Source organism: Desarmillaria tabescens (assembly GCF_030435595.1).
Source record: "Desarmillaria tabescens strain CCBAS 213 chromosome Unknown EV420scaffold_4, whole genome shotgun sequence".
Classification (NCBI taxonomy): Eukaryota; Fungi; Basidiomycota; class Agaricomycetes; order Agaricales; family Physalacriaceae; genus Desarmillaria; species Desarmillaria tabescens.
Genome location: NW_026848303.1, coordinates 1,534,481 through 1,552,230, shown reverse-complemented (window position 1 = coordinate 1,552,230; position 17,750 = coordinate 1,534,481). Strand labels below are relative to the sequence as shown.

At 48.5% G+C, this 17,750-nt stretch overlaps 6 protein-coding genes across 6 annotated transcripts; 5 read left to right on the top strand and 1 right to left on the bottom strand.

Annotated features, from left to right (window-relative positions):
• The first annotated feature begins 615 nt into the window (after positions 1-615).
• EV420DRAFT_1511146 (isocitrate lyase) lies at positions 616-3,119 on the top strand. Its single transcript, XM_060471552.1, has 13 exons — positions 616-808; positions 845-1,126; positions 1,164-1,192; positions 1,242-1,409; positions 1,465-1,556; positions 1,580-1,879; positions 1,935-2,084; positions 2,139-2,185; positions 2,244-2,368; positions 2,420-2,479; positions 2,625-2,680; positions 2,729-2,834; positions 2,886-3,119. Exons 1-13 carry the CDS (start codon positions 749-751, stop codon positions 2,983-2,985), a joined length of 1,575 nt encoding a protein of 524 aa, XP_060337164.1. The 5' UTR covers positions 616-748; the 3' UTR covers positions 2,986-3,119.
• A 76-nt stretch (positions 3,120-3,195) lies between these two features.
• On the top strand, positions 3,196-6,603 carry EV420DRAFT_1511144 (P-loop containing nucleoside triphosphate hydrolase protein). The gene is made up of 10 exons (XM_060471551.1): positions 3,196-3,326; positions 3,383-3,396; positions 3,458-3,520; positions 3,579-3,779; positions 3,832-5,177; positions 5,227-5,673; positions 5,730-5,844; positions 5,895-6,122; positions 6,175-6,242; positions 6,296-6,603. The coding sequence occupies exons 1-10, from the start codon at positions 3,322-3,324 to the stop codon at positions 6,335-6,337; spliced, it is 2,529 nt and encodes an 842-aa protein (XP_060337163.1). The 5' UTR covers positions 3,196-3,321; the 3' UTR covers positions 6,338-6,603.
• A 114-nt stretch (positions 6,604-6,717) lies between these two features.
• Positions 6,718-7,937, top strand: EV420DRAFT_1261695 (kinase-like domain-containing protein; the record flags this gene model as incomplete). Its single annotated transcript, XM_060467088.1, has 3 exons — positions 6,718-6,966; positions 6,997-7,452; positions 7,500-7,937. The coding sequence occupies 3 exons, from the start codon at positions 6,718-6,720 to the stop codon at positions 7,935-7,937; spliced, it is 1,143 nt and encodes a 380-aa protein (XP_060337162.1).
• Positions 7,938-7,989: 52 nt separating this feature from the next.
• Positions 7,990-11,049, top strand: EV420DRAFT_1511138 (uncharacterized protein). Its single transcript, XM_060471550.1, has 10 exons — positions 7,990-8,392; positions 8,449-8,889; positions 8,938-9,095; positions 9,145-9,261; positions 9,317-9,603; positions 9,653-9,742; positions 9,795-9,971; positions 10,020-10,357; positions 10,413-10,923; positions 10,976-11,049. Exons 1-9 carry the CDS (start codon positions 8,007-8,009, stop codon positions 10,651-10,653), a joined length of 2,235 nt encoding a protein of 744 aa, XP_060337161.1. The 5' UTR covers positions 7,990-8,006; the 3' UTR covers positions 10,654-10,923; positions 10,976-11,049.
• Positions 11,050-11,171: 122 nt separating this feature from the next.
• EV420DRAFT_1261348 (aspartic peptidase A1) lies at positions 11,172-12,956 on the bottom strand (the record flags this gene model as incomplete). The annotated part of the gene is made up of 11 exons (XM_060467062.1): positions 11,172-11,408; positions 11,458-11,603; positions 11,657-11,766; positions 11,827-11,869; positions 11,936-12,079; positions 12,134-12,159; positions 12,218-12,244; positions 12,296-12,380; positions 12,440-12,470; positions 12,522-12,619; positions 12,677-12,956. The coding sequence occupies 11 exons, from the start codon at positions 12,954-12,956 to the stop codon at positions 11,172-11,174; spliced, it is 1,227 nt and encodes a 408-aa protein (XP_060337160.1).
• Positions 12,957-15,334: 2,378 nt separating this feature from the next.
• EV420DRAFT_1511127 (uncharacterized protein) lies at positions 15,335-17,628 on the top strand. The gene is made up of 8 exons (XM_060471549.1): positions 15,335-15,507; positions 15,569-15,714; positions 15,765-16,059; positions 16,111-16,229; positions 16,277-16,652; positions 16,699-16,889; positions 16,939-17,295; positions 17,353-17,628. The coding sequence occupies exons 2-8, from the start codon at positions 15,601-15,603 to the stop codon at positions 17,404-17,406; spliced, it is 1,506 nt and encodes a 501-aa protein (XP_060337159.1). The 5' UTR covers positions 15,335-15,507; positions 15,569-15,600; the 3' UTR covers positions 17,407-17,628.
• Positions 17,629-17,750: the final 122 nt, after the last annotated feature.

The window sequence follows — 17,750 nt, the reverse complement described above, 5'->3', positions numbered from 1 at the left end:
ATAACATGTAGGATCCAGCTGGCAGGCACGTTCACTTCAGAACGGTAGCGAAAGCTAAGCTGCCGAGGGGGAAACTTTTTTGCCTTGTAAGTATGTAGGGTTTGATTAAGTACAAAAATTGTACCGCGTAATTTGAAGATGTAGTATATCCACTTGACAGAAATATCTGGGATTTCTCAGAGATCTTGTTCGGTTGGGGGATCGCTAAGAAAGCCTGAGTTCGTGAAACGGAGAAGAGTGTGAGGCCCAGTCGAAGCTCAGAGATTTGGACATGCTCATAAGATGGTTGTAGGACGCTGTGCGCGAAAGATGAGAGGTAAGCTCAGGATCGTTTGATTCCTGCTGCCAAGTTGTCGTCGCGTTTCGTCTGAAACTGCATCTTTCGGACCAGTTGAACCGAGCCATACATTGTCCTAACCTTCACCTTCAATCGTAGCGAGCCCACTGACACAAGAATGCAAGCATGAACACGCTTTTCGCGACGTGTTGAGATGAAAGATCAAACTTGAACGCGACCGCAAGCCATCCGGTATCCGGCATACATTCTGGGAGTTGCTAGCCGGAAATGAAATTGTCCCCAAATTACCCCGCTTCTGTCATGGTTGTCTGTTTTGGACCTCCTCCCCGGATTGTCTATGAACCGGGACACCTATATCGGATCCACCTTGGCCCTAAACCGATTATAAAGGCATGTTCGTCTCGTGCTCATAGGGAGGCCATGTATTTCACCTTTGAACAGTGAACACGAATGCTCTGTTCTCGCACCTTACCCCGCTACCTACCCGTAGGTCGCGTCGCGCGCGCCTATGTCTTACTATCACCCCGTTATCCCTCGACCCTCCAGTCTCTCGACCAGGAATCCGCCCTGTTCGACCAGCGGGTATCCGAGATGGAGGAGTTCTTCGCCCAGCCCCGGTTTGCTGATATCAAGCGGCCGTATACGGCTGCGTCTGTTGCGTCGAAGCAGGGGTCGTTGCCTGTGGTGCCCCTCCCGTCGTCGTTGTTGGCTGACAAGCTCTTTGCTGTTTTGAAGCGGGCTGCGGATGCCAAGAAACCGGTGCATACTATGGGGGCTATCGACCCTGTGCAGATGACCCAGATGGCGAGGTATCAGGAGATTGTGTATGTGTCTGGTTGGGCGGCGTCGAGTGTCTTGACGACAGGGGAATAATGAAGTGGGACCGGACCTTGGGTGCGTTTGGTCTCTTTGTTTAATGGGGCGTGGTGCTGATTGTACGTAGCGACTATCCGTATACTACGGTTCCGAATCAAGTTCATCGTATTTTCCGTGCTCAACAGTTACATGATAAAAAGCATTATGACGAGCGTATGACAGCTACGCCCGAAGCGAGGGCAAAGATGGAATACATCGATTACCTCCGTCCCATTGTCGCAGACGCTGATACCGGGTGCGTACCCTTCTCTTAACTCTCAATTGGTTCCATTTATTAATTCGTCAATCAGACATGGTGGTCTATCTGCAGTCATGAAGCTCACTAAACTCTTTACTGAATCCGGTGCATCGGGTATTCATCTAGAAGACCAACTGCACGGTGGTAAAAATGTGGACATCTGGGAGGAAAAGTGCTCGTACCGACGTCAACTCACGTCTCGCGCCTTATTTCAGCCCGGTTCCAGTTGGACCTTATGAAGTCTACGATGTTGCTTATTGCTCGTACTGACTCTGAATCTGGGAAACTGTTATCCTCAAACATTGATGTTGCCGACCATGAGTATCTTTTGGGTACTACTACTGAGGATAGCAAGTCTATGGCACAGGTTCTCGCTGAGGCTGAGGCTTCCGGTGCATCTGGGGCTGAGATCGACGGTCTTGAGCAGCAGTGGACGAAGGACCATGTGATGTGTACTTTCAACGAAGGTGGGTTTTTGCTTTGGAGATGAGGTAGCACGGCTGACTTGATTTCGTGCTTTAGCGGTCGAGAAGGCCATCAACGAATCAGCTATCGAGGACAAGGCATCTGCGTACCAGTCGTACCTCATTGCGGTGGAAGGCAAGTCGACCAATGAGGCACGCGATATTGCCAAGGATATTCTAGGCAAGGCCGTCTTCTGGGATGCTGATCGTGCGTGCATTTTATGATCCCTACTTCAGTATCTCTGAGTTTTTTTCCCTATAGTGCCACGAACAAGAGAAGGGTACTACCACTTCACGGGCGGTGTCGAGGTGCGATATCATAACATGTTGTTGGTGGGCTCTTTGTGCTAACCGATTTATACGACAGGCGGCTATAAAGCGATCGATGACCTTTGCTCCGTATGCGGACCTGATCTGGCTGGAGACAAAGACGCCCGATCTCGAACAGGCACGGTATTTCTCTCGGAAGATTCGTGAAAAATATCCTGGAAAGTGAGTCTGGGCTCTGGAGTGTGATGTTACACGTAAGTTAATTTGCTCCAGGTGGTTCGTCTACAACTTGAGCCCAAGCTTTAACTGGTCTGCCCATGGTTTCACTGGTTCGTAATGCCTTCCTCTGATGAGGGGTATCACCCTGACAAATTTTAACTTAGATGCTGATCTCAAAAACTTTGTTTGGGAGCTCGCAAAGGAAGGGTATGAGGTCTATTTTTGTTATGCTCAACGAATGCTTATGCTTGCTCTGTAGATTTGTCCTTCAGTTGATCTCCTTGGCTGGTCTTCACAGTGGTGCTGTAACAACAGGTATGTGGCCTTCCGTTGGTTGCACGGATTAATCTAAATATGCTATAGCTGAGCTCGCGGCCCGTTACAAGGATGATGGTATGTTGGCGTACGTGGAACTCATCCAGCGCAAAGAAAAGGAAATTGGTTGCGACGTCCTCACACACCAGAAGTGGTAAGAATGTTTTATGACTGCTGTCTTGGTCAAATCCTCACCCTGTGTTAGGAGTGGCGCCAATTACATAGATCGCATTCTCCAGACCGTCTCATCCGGATCTTCCAGTACCTCGTCGACAGGGAAAGACTCAACTGAGCACTCTTTCTAATTGAGTAGTACCTTTCTTGCTCCCGAAACTGACTTGGATATGACTACGAATGATTTGTCGCGTCTTGTACTAGTATTGAGTAGAAACCAATGAATACATCGCGCTTCCGCATGCGGATTTGTTTTGACTCTGGAACGGCACCGTTCATCACGTGATACGTTATCGGCCTGCCCTAAAGCTGATCGATAAGACAGGCTTGGTAACGGAAGTGAAGAACAACCCTCCCAACAGCTCTCACAGTCGCATCACAGGCTTGTACGACTTTTGACGACATCCTTCCTTCAGAGGTTGTTCTGTACTCATATTCTCATCTGACAATTGTAAAATTTAGACGCCATGGTGTATGTGGTCCATTTCGCTCGCATTATTGGCGCTCATTAAATTTTCTTCATGGCAGTAACTTCACAGTAGGCTAGTGCTCTCGTTCTGTTCTCCTTTGCTCCTTCATGACCTTCATTTTCCTCTCACCCAGATCAAATCCGTGGCCTCATGGACCGGCCGACAAATATCCGTAACATGAGTGTCATCGCTCATGGTGAGTCCTATCAGTAGCGACTCCCTCAGAGCTAGGCTGACACTCAGTGTTTCGGTAGTCGATCACGGAAAGTCCACCCTCACGGACTCTCTGGTATCGAAAGCGGGTATCATTGCGTCGTCCAAGGCCGGCGACATGCGGTTTACGGATACGAGAGACGATGAAAAAGAACGTGGTATCACTATCAAATCCACGGCCATCTCCATGTATTTCGAGGTGGACAAGGAGGAATTGCCTTCCATCAAGCAAAAGACTGAGGGTGCGTTGATGTGGCTAATTTTCGTGAAGTTTTGATGCGAATGTGTGTACAGGCAACGAGTTCTTGATCAACTTGATTGACTCCCCCGGGCACGTCGATTTCTCATCCGAGGTCACGGCAGCCCTCCGTGTCACCGACGGTGCTCTCGTCGTCGTCGATTGCATTGAAGGTGTCTGTGTCCAGACTGAGACAGTTCTGCGACAGGCCCTAACGGAGCGTATCAAACCCGTCGTTGTTATCAACAAAGTTGATCGTGCCCTGCTCGAACTGCAAGTTGACAAGGAATCCCTCTTCCAGTCCTTCTCGCGTACCGTTGAGAGTGTGAACGTTATCATCTCCACGTACCATGACGAAGCCCTCGGTGACGTCCAGGTCTACCCCGACAAGGGTACCGTCGCCTTCGGTTCTGGACTCCACGGATGGGGTTTCACCCTCCGACAATTCGCTGCCCGATACGCCAAGAAGTTCGGTGTGGACAAGGAAAAGATGATGGCCAAGCTGTGGGGTGATAACTTCTTCAACCCTGCTACGCGCAAATGGACCACCAAACCTACTGGTGCTGATGGAAAGCCCCTCGAACGTGCTTTCAACATGTTCGTTCTCGATCCCATCTTCAAGATCTTCGATTCCGTGATGAACTTCAAGAAGGACGCTATTGGTCCCATGTTGGAGAAGCTCGATATCAAGCTTGCTCAGGATGAGCGTGATCTTGAGGGTAAAGCTCTCCTTAAGGTCGTCATGCGAAAATTCCTTCCCGCTGGTGATTCTCTCTTGGAGATGATAGTCATCAACCTTCCTTCGCCCGCTACCGCGCAGCGCTACCGTGTGGAGACCCTCTACGAAGGTCCTATGGATGACGAGTCCGCCATCGGTATCCGCGACTGTGACCCCAAGGGTCCTCTCGTCCTCTACGTCTCCAAGATGGTGCCCACCTCCGATAAGGGCCGATTCTACGCCTTTGGTCGTGTCTTCTCTGGAACTGTCCGCTCAGGACCCAAAATCCGTATCCAGGGACCCAACTATCTCCCCGGAAAGAAGGACGACTTGTTCATCAAGTCCATCCAGCGTACAATTTTGATGATGGGTCGTTACATTGAGCCTATTGAGGATTGCCCAGCTGGAAACATTGTCGGTCTCGTTGGTATCGATCAGTTTTTGTTGAAGAGCGGTACCCTGACGACGTCAGAAACTGCGCACAACATGAAGGTCATGAGGTTCTCCGTCTCCCCTGTCGTCCAGGTTGCTGTTGAGGTCAAGAACGCTGCTGACCTTCCCAAGCTTGTCGAAGGTCTTAAGCGTCTCTCTAAATCCGACCCTTGTGTCCAGGCTTGGATTTCTGAGACTGGCGAGCACATCGTTGCTGGTGCTGGTGAGTTGCACTTGGAAATCTGTCTCAAGGTATGTACTGTTGTCCTAAAAAATGATGTGGTGCTCATTTAGAGTGTAGGATCTCCAAGAAGACCACGCCGGTGTTCCTCTCAAGATCTCCGACCCTGTTGTGCCTTATCGTGAGACCGTGAAGGCCGAGTCCACCATCGTTGCTTTGTCCAAGTCCCAGAATAAGCACAACCGTTTATATGTCAAGGCTATGCCCATCGACGAGGAGCTTACGAAAGCTATCGAGGAGGGTAAAGTCAGCTCTCGTGATGATTTCAAGGCTCGCGCCCGTGTCCTCGCTGACGAGTACGGCTGGGATGTCACCGATGCCAGGAAGATTTGGTGTTTCGGTCCTGATACCACTGGACCCAACTTGATGGTCGATGTCACCAAGGGTGTGCAGTACCTCAACGAAATCAAGGATTCTTGTGTTGCTGCCTTCCAGTGGGCGACCAAGGAAGGTGTTTGCGCCGAAGAGAACATGCGTGGTGTTCGTTTCAACATTCTTGATGTGACGGTAAGCTGATAGTCACTACAAACGTTGGGAATAGTGCTCATAATCCTCTTTTACAGCTCCATGCCGATGCTATTCACCGTGGTGGAGGACAGATCATCCCTACGTGTCGTCGTGCCTGTTATGCTGCTTGCTTGCTCGCAACTCCTGGTCTCCAAGAGCCTGTCTACCTTGGTACGTTGTTTTAATCTTACATAATTCAATTCTAACGTTTGTCACTTTAGTGGAGATCCAGTGTCCCGAGAACGCCATCGGTGGTATCTACAGTTGCTTGAACAAGAGGCGTGGCCAGGTCTTCAGTGAAGAGCAGAGGCCAGGAACACCCATGTTCACCGTCAAGGCTTATCTCCCTGTCTCCGAGTCCTTCGGCTTCAATGGTGAGCTTCGCTCGCATACGGCTGGACAGGCCTTCCCCCAGTGTGTGTTCGATCACTGGGAAATCATGAGCGGATGTGAGTATTTCGGATTGGTCGCTTTTTTTGCAGCTGTTAAACATCTTTTTAGCTCCCCTTGACAAGGGCTCCAACATCGAGAAAATCGTTCACCAAATCCGAACACGCAAGGGTCTCAAGGTTGGTTGTCTGAGTCTGTGGCTATTCTTTCCTTCACTGATTACCGTTTACAGATGGAGATTCCTCCCCTCGATACTTACTACGACAAGCTGTAAATGTCCAACTTGTACTTTTCATCTTTTTCCCATTTGTACACCGTGGAGTATCGAGCTGCCAGTAGTTGAATTTCTTTGTACTGTGACATGAAACAATCAATCGCACTGATATCTGTTCCGTCAACAAATTAACGTGAGCAGGGCATTCATTGAATGATAAGCTAGAGTGCGTTTACATTGAGTAGACTGTTCCATCTGATTTCGAACAATCACAATTGTCATTTGAATCATCGACACTTGAATATACATGCAGGTCGAGTGTTGCCAAGTGTATGGCCAGCAAATATGACTCCTTCATGGTCACCGGTACCGAAAGTGTCAATGTTATATACTTTAGTTGTTTTGTTCTAGCCAACTACCCACTACTCGAGCGCTTAGCCATGCCCCCCCAGGGCTCGGATCTCTCAAAAATCCCTGATATACAAACCTACCTGTCTGGTACTCCTTTCGATGCGGTGCATATCGAATCATTACCGGGCGGATATGGCAACTCTACCTTCCGATTACACTTGGCACAGGTGTATAAAGGACAGTCAACCGTAATTCTTAAGCATGGCAAGCCTTATGTTGGCTCGGGTGAAGGAAGGTTACCCTTTGGTTTGGATCGCCAGGCGAGTGCAAATTTCAATGTGAGAGTCAAACCCTAAATGCGCACGCAGACGTTCGAAGTGAGAGCAATGGGATGGATCACCAGCTGGCTTCCCGAAGATTCGCCCGTGACTGTCCCGCGTGTCCACTTCTTTGACGACGAGGCGAACGTGATTGTCATGGATGATTGTGGCCTGGGGACCGTTACGCTAAAGAAATTGTTCACCGATGGGAACTATTCTCCCGCCGCGGCAAAGATGATCGGGGAGGCATTAGGTCATTTCATCAAGCTGGTTCATACAAACGGGAATGCGGACAAGCGTATCCTGGACCTGTTCAAAACGAACGTTCAGGCCAAACAGATATCGGCGTACGTCACGTATGGGCGGCTAGTGTCGACGCTCAGTGGGCAGGATCGGTTACCTGCTTTGTCAGATCCTCCCCTTGATATCGAAGCAAAGGACTTGGAGGTGGTAAAGGATGTAGCATCAAAAATGCAGAGCGAAATTATGTCTGCCGAGAGTTCAGTGAGTCCAAATTTGCTATGCAAGGCCTTGTACTTATCACTGCGCAGTTCGTCATGGGGGACTTTTGGCCTGGAAACGTCCTGGTGAGCCTGGATGAAGACTCCAACATAAAAAGTATATCAGTCATCGACCGGGAGCTCGCAAAGACAGGCCTGCCTGGACACGACTTGGGCCAGTTCTGCGCAGAGTTACGTTTGTTAGGGCATTTCTACCCGACGTGTGCGCTTGCGACTTACGACATGACCCACTCGTTTCTGAAAGCGTACTCTCCGTCTAAGGACATACCATTGGCTCGGTATGTCATTACGCATATGGGAGCGCATCTTGTGGCTTGGACTCCCAGGATTCCCTGGGGTAGTAATGAAAAGACAAAAATTGTTGTAAAAGAAGGCGTGGGATATATAGTTGGGGTCGATTCTGATGATGAAAAGCTGGATAAATGGTTCTCAGAAACCCCGATTATTGCTCTTACAACCAATAGGTGATAACTTATGAATCGTAGTAGACGAACGCAGTATGTTGAGAAGAAAGCCAGGAAGCTGGCAAGAAACTTCATGATCCGGCAAAGCGGGCCTTTGCACTCCGAATCCGCCACCACCATGACGGAAGAAACACCCACTGAAATCTTTCTCCCGCCTTCATTTCCATACCCAATCAAGATATCCTCTATTGACGCGCCCACAGCGAGCACCGTTCAGCGTGGAGTCCGTCTGCTGAGCTATTCCTTCCTGTCCACCCCTCAAGGTGGCCACCCAGAGACTCGGTTTGGGACCTGGGACTGTGCTATCGATGGGGACATTCAATCATGGAATATCAAGGCTGGAGATGTCATTACTGCAGCAAGGGCGAGAGATAAGCCTGTTGTGGTAATACAGGAACCATGCAAACACGGGATGCAGCTTGGTGGACTGTGTGTTTTGTGCGGCAAGGACATGACCAAGTGAGTCCCATGTTCCATCAATAGTAGGCACAGGCGGTCCTGAGATCCCATGCTAGTTCTGATTATATCGGATTCTCGGACACTTCACGCGCTTCTATTCAAATGACACATTCTGCTAATGGCCCTACTGTGTCCTTCGAGGAGGCTCAGCGCATCGAACGCGAGACAGCAGACCGCTTGATCAAAGCGCGCAAGCTGTCGCTTATCGTGGATCTCGACCAGACAATCGTACATGCGACTGTGGACCCCACTGTTGGGGAGTGGATAGCAGAAGGTGAGGCTTGGGAGGAGAAACATCAACAGAAGAATGGGAACGGTGTACAGCCGGACGAGGAATCTTCTGATACCGACGATGAGGAGTGTAATCCCAACTGGGAGGCCCTCAAGGACGTCAAGAAGTTCAAACTGGGGCCTGAATCATTCGGGGCACCGTATGAAGTCAAGGGCAAGGGCAAGTCCATTGAACAGGACGGATGCATGTACTACATTAAGCCTCGGTTCGTTTCTCATTTGCCTCTTTTTCTTTCGCTCACTTTCGCATGTAGACCTGGGTGGGAAAACTTCCTGCAACAAGTCGCGGCCAAATACGAGATGCACGTATACACTATGGGCACGCGTGCTTACGCTGAACAAGTGTGTGCAGCTATTGACCCGGACGGCAACCTTTTCGGTGGAAGGCTGCTCAGTCGAGATGAGAGCGGGAGTGCGTCCCAAGCCAATTACTATCATATTTCTTATTTACATGGGAGTAGGCCTAACACAGAAAAGTCTACAACGACTGTTCCCTTGTGACACATCCATGGTAGTGATCATTGATGATCGAGGGGATGTATGGGAATGGAGTCCCAACCTTATCAAAGTTGTTCCCTGTATGTTGTACCCGTCTTCCCACCCTGTACCACTTATCTCATGGTTTTTCCCCAGACGACTTTTTCGTGGGTATTGGAGACATCAACTCTGCATTCCTTCCCAAAGTACCAAGTTCTGCCCTCGCGTCCTCGTCCACCCAAGCGCTGATAACACAGAATTCGATCGCACTTGAAGCTCAGGTAGAAGGAAGGCCACTAGCAAAGATGCAAGAGCAACTCGCAGACAGTGACGACACAGCCAAAGAAAAGGAGGTCAGTCCAACACACGATCACAAACAGACCAGTCACCACAAAAAAGCTTTGTTGAAAAGTCAAGACAACGAATTGGAGCGTGTTCTAAAAGTAAGGTTTCCGCACGAAGAGATAATTCAAACGTCTGACGAGGTATAAGCTACTTGACGAAGTCCACCAACGTTTCTTTGATGCCCATGACGCTTTGTTGAGCAAACAAAAACGCGAGGAGGATGAACGGGATGTAACGGTAGGGAGAGTGAGACATACATCGGCTTGCACTAAACCCTTCCCTTCGACAGAAAATTATACCCAGCATACGGTGTAAAGTTCTTCAAGGAGTGCATATTGTATTCTCTAGTCTCTTCCCGATGGATACGAAACCCGAATCGTCTGAAGTGTGGAAAATGGCGCGCACGTTTGGCGCAAAGTGCTCTGCGGAGCTTGTCGAAGGTGTCACCCATGTCGTCGCGGCCAAGGTCATCCTTTTCTCTTCCTTGTCCCCATGACACTGAACAATCCCATAGCCTGGCACGGACAAAGTGAATCACGGCTCAAAACGACCGGGAGTCAAAGTCGTCTGGGCCCAATGGCTCACTGATTGTATAACGCTTTGGCAGCGGGTGGACGAAACTCCGTACCTGATGGATCCTGGGGTGGATAGAGAAAGTGTCCTCACGCATGGCGTCGTCGTGCGGGATAAGGATAAACACCACCATGAGGTGGGAACTGAGCTGGAGATTGGTGAGATTGATTGGAATGATATCAATGACGAGGTTGACGCTGCCATGAATGAGAGCGATGATGACGAGGATGAAGATACACAGAGAGAGGGATATAGGGTCTGGGACCCAGATGACGAGAGGTATGTGTGCCTTATTGTTGCTTGGCTTTCGCAGGGGGATGACAAGGGATCGTAGCGCACCAAATACACCAAGGAAACGAACAAGGTCGAGAAGTGCGACACCATCGACATCTGGTGACGGAGGCAGTCCGGAGTCGAAAAAAAGGAAGCTCGAGGGATCCTCATTAAAGGAGACGGTAAGCGCTACGAACTTGACAGAAGCGGAAGAAGACGAAGAGGATGACGATGAAGAGGAAGAAGAGGTCGAGGTCGATGACGATTTCCTAGCCAAAGAACTGGAAGAGGACTGGGGATAACAGACATTCCCTTCTTTTGATATGGCTTTCATACTTGTCGGGTGCATCGCTAATTTCCTTCTGTCATTGCTCCTGTATCTATTAGCTGCGGGTATGGTTTTCTTGGTGCCAAGAACTGGTCTGTATAATCTACTTTCTTTATGATCTCTTTATTACGCATAATTCCATCCAGGTACATGGATGATAGCTGTATAGTATTTCAGAGTAAATCAAAAAACCGAAGGCACACGATGGTTGAGTAGTGGATAACTAAGTGCAAATCGGGACTTGGTTGGTAACATCGCATTGACGATCGCCATGGTGTTACTGAAACCTCCATCAGTATATCACCATATGAGCGGTGTACACTGCACAAGACAGCGACTCTTGGATATTAACTCTGGTCAAGCAAAGCATCGCAGTCAGCTCGCGAAATCAGATGTGACATTCCCTATTTGTAAGACCGCATAATCACGACAATATTTAAATATTCATTGGATTTAGATAGAGGCTGCCTTAGAATATGCACTCGTGTCTCCCTAATTCGTAGTAGCATCGGTCTGTGACGTCGCTGCAAACCCGACCCTCGAGTTTGCTGTGTCAAAAATCGTGTAGTAACGCTCCAAGAAAGTGTATCCGTTGATGAAATCGAGACCTTCTCCGGTATTCGTGCCAATGTCGTTGACGATCAGATAGACGGCACTGGAACTGCCACCGATAGCCGTGTTCAGCGAACGAGGCCAGATTTGAGCATTGGGTGTGAGCTCGTACGATACCTGAGGGCAAAATTAGCCACGGCTGACCAAAAATCGGTACAAAACTTACACCGTTGATATGGAAGAAGAGACTGGAAAGGCTGGCGTACTGAGCGGTGGTGATACGAAGAAGACCTGTGGTACTGTCCAGGGTTGCCCCAGTGGCCGTCCTGTACCGTGCGAATGCATCAGAAGCGATGTAGACGAGGGTAGTTCCTACGTTCAACTCAGTTAGAACGTAACAGGAAGGCCGATTTGAAGATTCTTACCGGTATCGACAATACCAGCAGTGGAAGTCAAGATTGATGTCGAGGTTCCATACGTAATGGACTCGTCAATACCCCAGTATACGCTTGCGGGGTAGGTAGATGTAACTGGTCTGTTGTATGAACGGCCCTCAACATGAAGCCAAATATCCCACCGAGATAAAAATACGTACGCATAGCCAATACTGCCGGTAATTTTGGAACTATCCGAGCCACCTAGAATAGAATCGAAATCAGTATGCGACAGAAACTATGTGCTACAGCAAAATTTTAGATACAGACCCCAGGAAAGTTCTCCGTTGACGACCTCCTCTTGTGTCGTAGGCGCAAAGTACACGCCAATTTCATCATTTGTGATTGAGCCCTGACTGTAGAGATTATCGGTGACAGTGGATATGAGTGTAGTGGTAGCCGGAGACAACGTGCCTAGAACAAACTTAGACCAGAGCACATGAACAACGTGGTAGAACAATAACTTACCCTCAGTGAGCGCCACGGGTCCGATTCTATCATTTGCAAATCATTCAGGAAGATCGGCATTGCAATGACCGATCCGTGACTTACCCAAGAATACCGTCAAAGCCAGAAAAGCTATAATAAGATCAGTAGGTGCTTGTGGGCGCCAAGATTCAAGACTCTTACCCGGAAGAAGTGGAAGCCACACCGATTGACTGCGATTCGATGATCAAGTCTGAGGTGATAGTAACTCGGTCGATGTATTCCCTCCCTGGAGAAAACATATGATTAGCAGAGATAACAAGTGTGTACTTAGTAGTTATCAATCACCAGAGAATGATCCGGAACCATAGGTAACAGACTGCGTAGATACCATCAGAAGGTTGAAGAAGATGAATATGAGACCACTTACGACTCGATTGGAGGTCTGGGTACTGGTGGATGTCTGTACGTAGCTAGTCCCTGCACCAACCCAAGTATTTGAGCTGCCGGTGTCAATGAGCAAGTCGTCTAGTATATGTACGGTTAGTATGCGAAGGAGTTAGCGGCGGAGGGGGAAATGCGCACAGGATGTGGCAGGGCTACCAACACCAACAGAAGCTGAGTAGACAACGGCAACGTTATCTACGTCCTCATTAACGACAGCACGTCTCGTCACATTCCTTGCCCCATCTGCGCGGGATCGGAGTGCAGCCACTCGTGCCCGATCTCGTTCTACGATGGTGCTCGTCCCATTGAAGTTGAATTTCCTCACAATGGGAAGGGTTACCGGGCTTCGGGGAATGACGACAGGGCTTGAAAGCCCGGCGACGATGAGCGAGGAGAGCACGAAGAAGGCAGAGAGCATCTTCAAGTGAGGAGAGAACCCAAGAGGATAGGTGACTTCAAGGGTGGGATTCTAGCTGTAATACCATTAACTTTATACTCAGAAGACCGATAAGCGACTGTCGGAAGAAGAGATGCACCATACGATCTGAACACAAGGTACGGTTGCACCATCTGTTTTGTTTCTTTTATGAGTAAGTGCCATTTCTATGCACCGGTACTTTTCTATGCATGAGAATCATCAGATATGAGAGGTCACAGTATTTTTAGCACGCAATCTATTTCAACGCCATAATGATGCGCGTCACTGCAAGCAGAAGTTCACGAGTAGCATCAGCTTCTTGAGTACCGTGATATGAGGACGGCAGCCAGAGAGAGATAGCGATAGCAAGAATAGAACAAGACCATGAAATGTCTGCAAAACCGAGAGGTCTAGGATCCATGTATGCACGCGTACCAGCATGGCAGTCGGTTTCATACCCTTGATGATTCAGGTGAAGCATTGGTCTGCTTGGGGGCCAGACATACTTCTGTTGCACGCGTTATACAGAGCAATGATGTCGACAACTGAGTCTATTCGCTAGCTGCTAAATCAAACAAATCAGTAGGTAGGGGTCCGTACTGAATAACTCATTATTTACCGCTGTACCACGAATAATGCGTAGAGATTTCACTGTTATGTCAGAAACTCTCATTGAAAGTTCGCTCACAGCTTCCATTCTACGGCATCGCAGACGTCATTGATTCGAGCCACTGGACGCGACGAGCGCTAAATACTTTGAATCCAATGGTATTAGACCGCACACTTACAATGACGAAACGGTAGTAAAACGAAGAACCAAGCAACTGGACGTTAGGATATGAAACGGCAGGTACTTTACCAATGGTTCCCGATTAACCCCGTCAAGTTGAGGACGAAGGAATAGCTCTGAGCTAGTAGGTGTTGGTCCATTAGAAGGGCACGTGAGCTTCGCGTGAAAGGTACTACCGGCCCTAATTCCATCTAATCTGCACGGGTTCGCCCTTCTTTAAGGCACGCTACTCCCCGGTACCATTAGTGGCAGCCGCACGACGGTTTTGCACAAAATTGACATTATGTTGCAATCATGTAACGTTAGAGCACATGTAGAGCCATATGGTTAGAGGTCAGTACTTGCCGACATGGATATTCTATATACCCCAGGTCTTACGGTAAATACACTCCAGATATCATACCCTATCATACCCTAGCCGATACCTCGCATGTTCCCCTCAACCACAGCACGATTTCTTCCCATGATTCCTAGTCTAGCGAATCCGTGACGAGGAGTACTTCCGACAAATATCCAAGGTTATAGAAAACCGACAGTAGTGCACTGATAGTGACAATGCGCAGTCCTACCCTCTACGTTCTGTTCATGATTTGTGATGGTGCACGGGTTTTATTTTTCCATGTTCTGGGAGAGTTCGAGAGTCTTTGTTCCTGTTTCTCAAATCAGAAAGGCAGGCGCGCACTAAATGAGGAGCCTTCGTATATGGCTTTGCAGCAGAGTCAAAGACTAAGCCAACCTTCAGGCATAAATCCTATTATTTCTCTTACAACTGAAGCGAAGGACGAACCTTTGTTTCATGGACTGGAGGACACGAATTAGTGCACTCCCTGGGTATTCCGTATCAGATAACTGAGATTTATATACGTGGTCGAAGCGCATGCTATTAAGGATGGTCGTAGTCGATGTTACAACGAGAGGCCTTGAGATGGAGAACTGCCAAGATAATCAGAGTCGAAGAGTCGAAGATAGATATGACTAATCGATAGTTCTTCTGTCAAGTACGTACAGAAAGAAAGCCGAATCGCGCCGTAGCCAGGTTCGTTACAAGACAATCAAACCTCGGCCAGTACCTTGCCTTGCAAACGTTTGATCAGCGACAATATATAGACCTGTGAGGAGTGGCGATGCTGATTCACAACGAAGCTTCAGGTAGGAAACGAATAAAGCCTGGCTGGCCCTGCCACGTCAAAATGGTGTTCGAATGAAGAAGCATCGATAAGGCCAGCGGGACGGAACAGGAACTAAGTATGCGAATTGGAATTTATCCATTATACGACGCCAGAATCGGGAGAAAATGAGGAACGTTTGATGGATTGTTGAGGATACGTCAACAAAGATGACACCGCTACTACCATAAGTAGGAGGAGAAGGGCTTCCGATGATATCTTCTCCTTAATATCTGTTTAATATCTGTACTATATTGGCACCAAAAGGAAAAGAACCACTCAACTATCACTACGTAGAACTCTTATACGGATGGAAGGTTCAAATTTAAATGGGCTCAAGGTTTCTTTGGAGCGCCGCCGCGTGGGAGTCGATGACGTCAGGGGTGAACCCGGAAAGATTCAAACGCGCCCAGAAAGTTGACAGTTTCGTCCAACTCGGAAGGCGGACAACGGCTATAAAGCAAAACAACACACCATCTCGCCTTTCTCTTCCATACCACCACCATCCCGTTTCATCGTCTGCACGACGCCGCTTGTCGTCTCCACAGCAATACATCACCATCATCCAGCTGCATCGACAGTCTTTCAGTATATAGTAAGCATCGTTCTGCTGGATCCCCTCTACCATCAGTCATTGACTTTGTCGCCTTTCACAGTCTGTTTGCTTTCATAGTGCTCATCATTCATCATGGCCACCGCGAACCCCTCGTCCTCTGCAGCGCCTTCACGAGTAACTCTCTCGCTCGGCCATCTGCCTAGCAAGAAAGATATCAAAGCGCCTTGGCCCAGAACCCCGACCCGCGTAAGCACTTACTATCGTATGGTAACACTTGTATTCTTATCGTGTCTTAGGTCGACCCGAACAACCCTCCTTGGCCCGCCTACCGTGGATATCACGAATACTCTTTTGCCCATGCTACTATGCAGTCCCGTTTGCCGACTATCCTCGGAAAGGCAATCGAGGATGCTACTCGCACTCTTAACGAGCAGTCGTCCGAAGAAAAGATTATCGACCTTGTTCAATGCATAGAACGCATGGAAGCCCTCATGGTTGACCTCAGTGGCAACAAGAAGCTTCGTCCTATTATAGACGATAACGAGGCCGATGTCGCTCTTTGGAACAAGGAGATTGCCAAATACTTTCAGGGTTTGTCATTGTCGCTCCTAAGTTTTCAACTATTCACATACATCACCGCAGGCAAGGACTTCATGAATGCGCCTTGGCTATTCGCTGAGGCATATAAATACCGAAGGTTACGCGAATGCTTCAGCATCAGTAAATTCTGGTCCGATTATGATGTCTTTTATAGGCAGAAGGCACGTTATTTCTGGCTCTATTGAACAGCTTTTAATGAATCACATAGTGTGATACATTCTCCCGTTCCGCAGAAGCCGTGTTTGAATTATCCATGCGCTTCGCTGAACCTTTTACACTCTCCGAGAACCTTACGGCCGCTGAAAAGCTCGAAGCGGAGCGTCATATGTTCCTCGAATTGACTCAGGTCTGCTTATGGGGCAATTCCACGGACCTTTCCTTGCTCATCAATATGACGGAAGAACAAATTAAGGCGTTACAATCTACGGGAGGCGATCATCTTGCAGCAACCGAGAAGAACATCCTCGGAAATCACCTCAACGAGCTCTGGGATGTTGTTAAGCAGTCTCGTGACAATACGGGAGGTAGATTTGACTTCGTCCTTGATAATGCAGGTTTCGAGTTGTACTGCGATTGTGTTTATGGTTCGGTTCTATTTTCCTGACTGGTGTCATACTCACAGTTCCTTAGCCGACTTTTTGTTGCAAAGTGGGTTAGCCAAGCAGGTACACTTCCATGGGAAACGATACCCTTGGTTCGTGTCAGATGTAACACGGAAAGATTGGGACTGGCTGCTCAACTCTATGGTTTATGGCCAACTTTTCCCGAAGGCATCTGATGTAGAGATAGAGTCTCTTCGAAGGCTGGGTCAGCGTTGGAAGGTACGTCCTTTCATTCCTATTGTCTAGCATAGACTGAACAATCATGCAGCGCTACGAGAAAGAAGGAAAGTGGGTATACGAACAGCATCCCTTCTGGTGCACCGGATACACTTTCTGGGATCTTCACTCCGAGGCTCCCGATCTCTTCCTCCATCTGTCGCGATCAGATCTCGTCGTCTTCAAGGGAGACCTGAACCACAGAAAGTTGACCTACGACTGTGCGGCGCCTGCTAGTACACCCTTTGACGTTGCTATTGGTTCGATGGCTAGCGCAGCCGGGGCCCCTCGCGTGGCCAGTCTTCGAACAATCAAATCTGATGTCGTTGTGGGTCTCGGCGTTGATGGTGACGAGATTGCGGAGAAGCTGGATAACGACGAACCAGGCTGGAAAATCAGTGGAAAATACGTGAGTCTCTTGTTTTTTTTGTGTGTGTATTTTTCGCAATCTCATAACTGCACCTAGGCTGTTGTACTTCTGTCAGAAGGTCGTCCCGGAGAGAAAGTTCGCTTTGCTTAGTGGGAATTGGATTGAAGTTGTACTTTATAGATTGTCATTGTTTAAACGTTTACCGCTCAGCACTGCATTGTAGGATTCTTCACCGCATGTCATGTACTTAGTCTTCCTATTGGGACACACATGCTGGGACTAAATATTCAAAGCTCGGGGCAGAAGTTTACCGGGTTTCTACAAAATAATGAAAATCGATCGAACTTTTTTTCGGCTGCCCAATATAGTAATTCATAGGTACCGGTTTTCTTTCAACAGCGACTCAACACCAAGAGCAACAGTAATGATAGAATAAATGGTTTAGAATTGATTCCCGAAGCAGTACACAATGTTTTGGTGCCATCAAGTCATGC

Bases quoted from the DNA above. Each gene is read 5' to 3' on its own strand.
- EV420DRAFT_1511146 (XM_060471552.1), top strand. From the start codon at position 749: ATGCTCTGTTCTCGCACCTTACCCCGCTACCTACCCGTAGGTCGCGTC. The intron at 1,127-1,163 runs GTGTCTGGTTGG...TCTTGACGACAG, and splicing joins GGTATCAGGAGATTGTGTAT to GGGAATAATGAAGTGGGACC. The intron at 2,480-2,624 runs GTAATGCCTTCC...CTTGCTCTGTAG, and splicing joins GCCCATGGTTTCACTGGTTC to ATTTGTCCTTCAGTTGATCT.
- EV420DRAFT_1511144 (XM_060471551.1), top strand. The intron at 6,123-6,174 runs GTGAGTATTTCG...ACATCTTTTTAG, and splicing joins CTGGGAAATCATGAGCGGAT to CTCCCCTTGACAAGGGCTCC. The intron at 6,243-6,295 runs GTTGGTTGTCTG...TACCGTTTACAG, and splicing joins GAACACGCAAGGGTCTCAAG to ATGGAGATTCCTCCCCTCGA.
- EV420DRAFT_1511127 (XM_060471549.1), top strand. From the start codon at position 15,601: ATGGCCACCGCGAACCCCTCGTCCTCTGCAGCGCCTTCACGAGTAACT. The intron at 15,715-15,764 runs GTAAGCACTTAC...ATCGTGTCTTAG, and splicing joins GGCCCAGAACCCCGACCCGC to GTCGACCCGAACAACCCTCC. The intron at 16,890-16,938 runs GTACGTCCTTTC...ACAATCATGCAG, and splicing joins GGCTGGGTCAGCGTTGGAAG to CGCTACGAGAAAGAAGGAAA.
- EV420DRAFT_1511138 (XM_060471550.1), top strand. From the start codon at position 8,007: ATGATCCGGCAAAGCGGGCCTTTGCACTCCGAATCCGCCACCACCATG. The intron at 8,890-8,937 runs GTTCGTTTCTCA...TTTCGCATGTAG, and splicing joins ATGTACTACATTAAGCCTCG to ACCTGGGTGGGAAAACTTCC. The intron at 10,358-10,412 runs GTATGTGTGCCT...AAGGGATCGTAG, and splicing joins TGGGACCCAGATGACGAGAG to CGCACCAAATACACCAAGGA.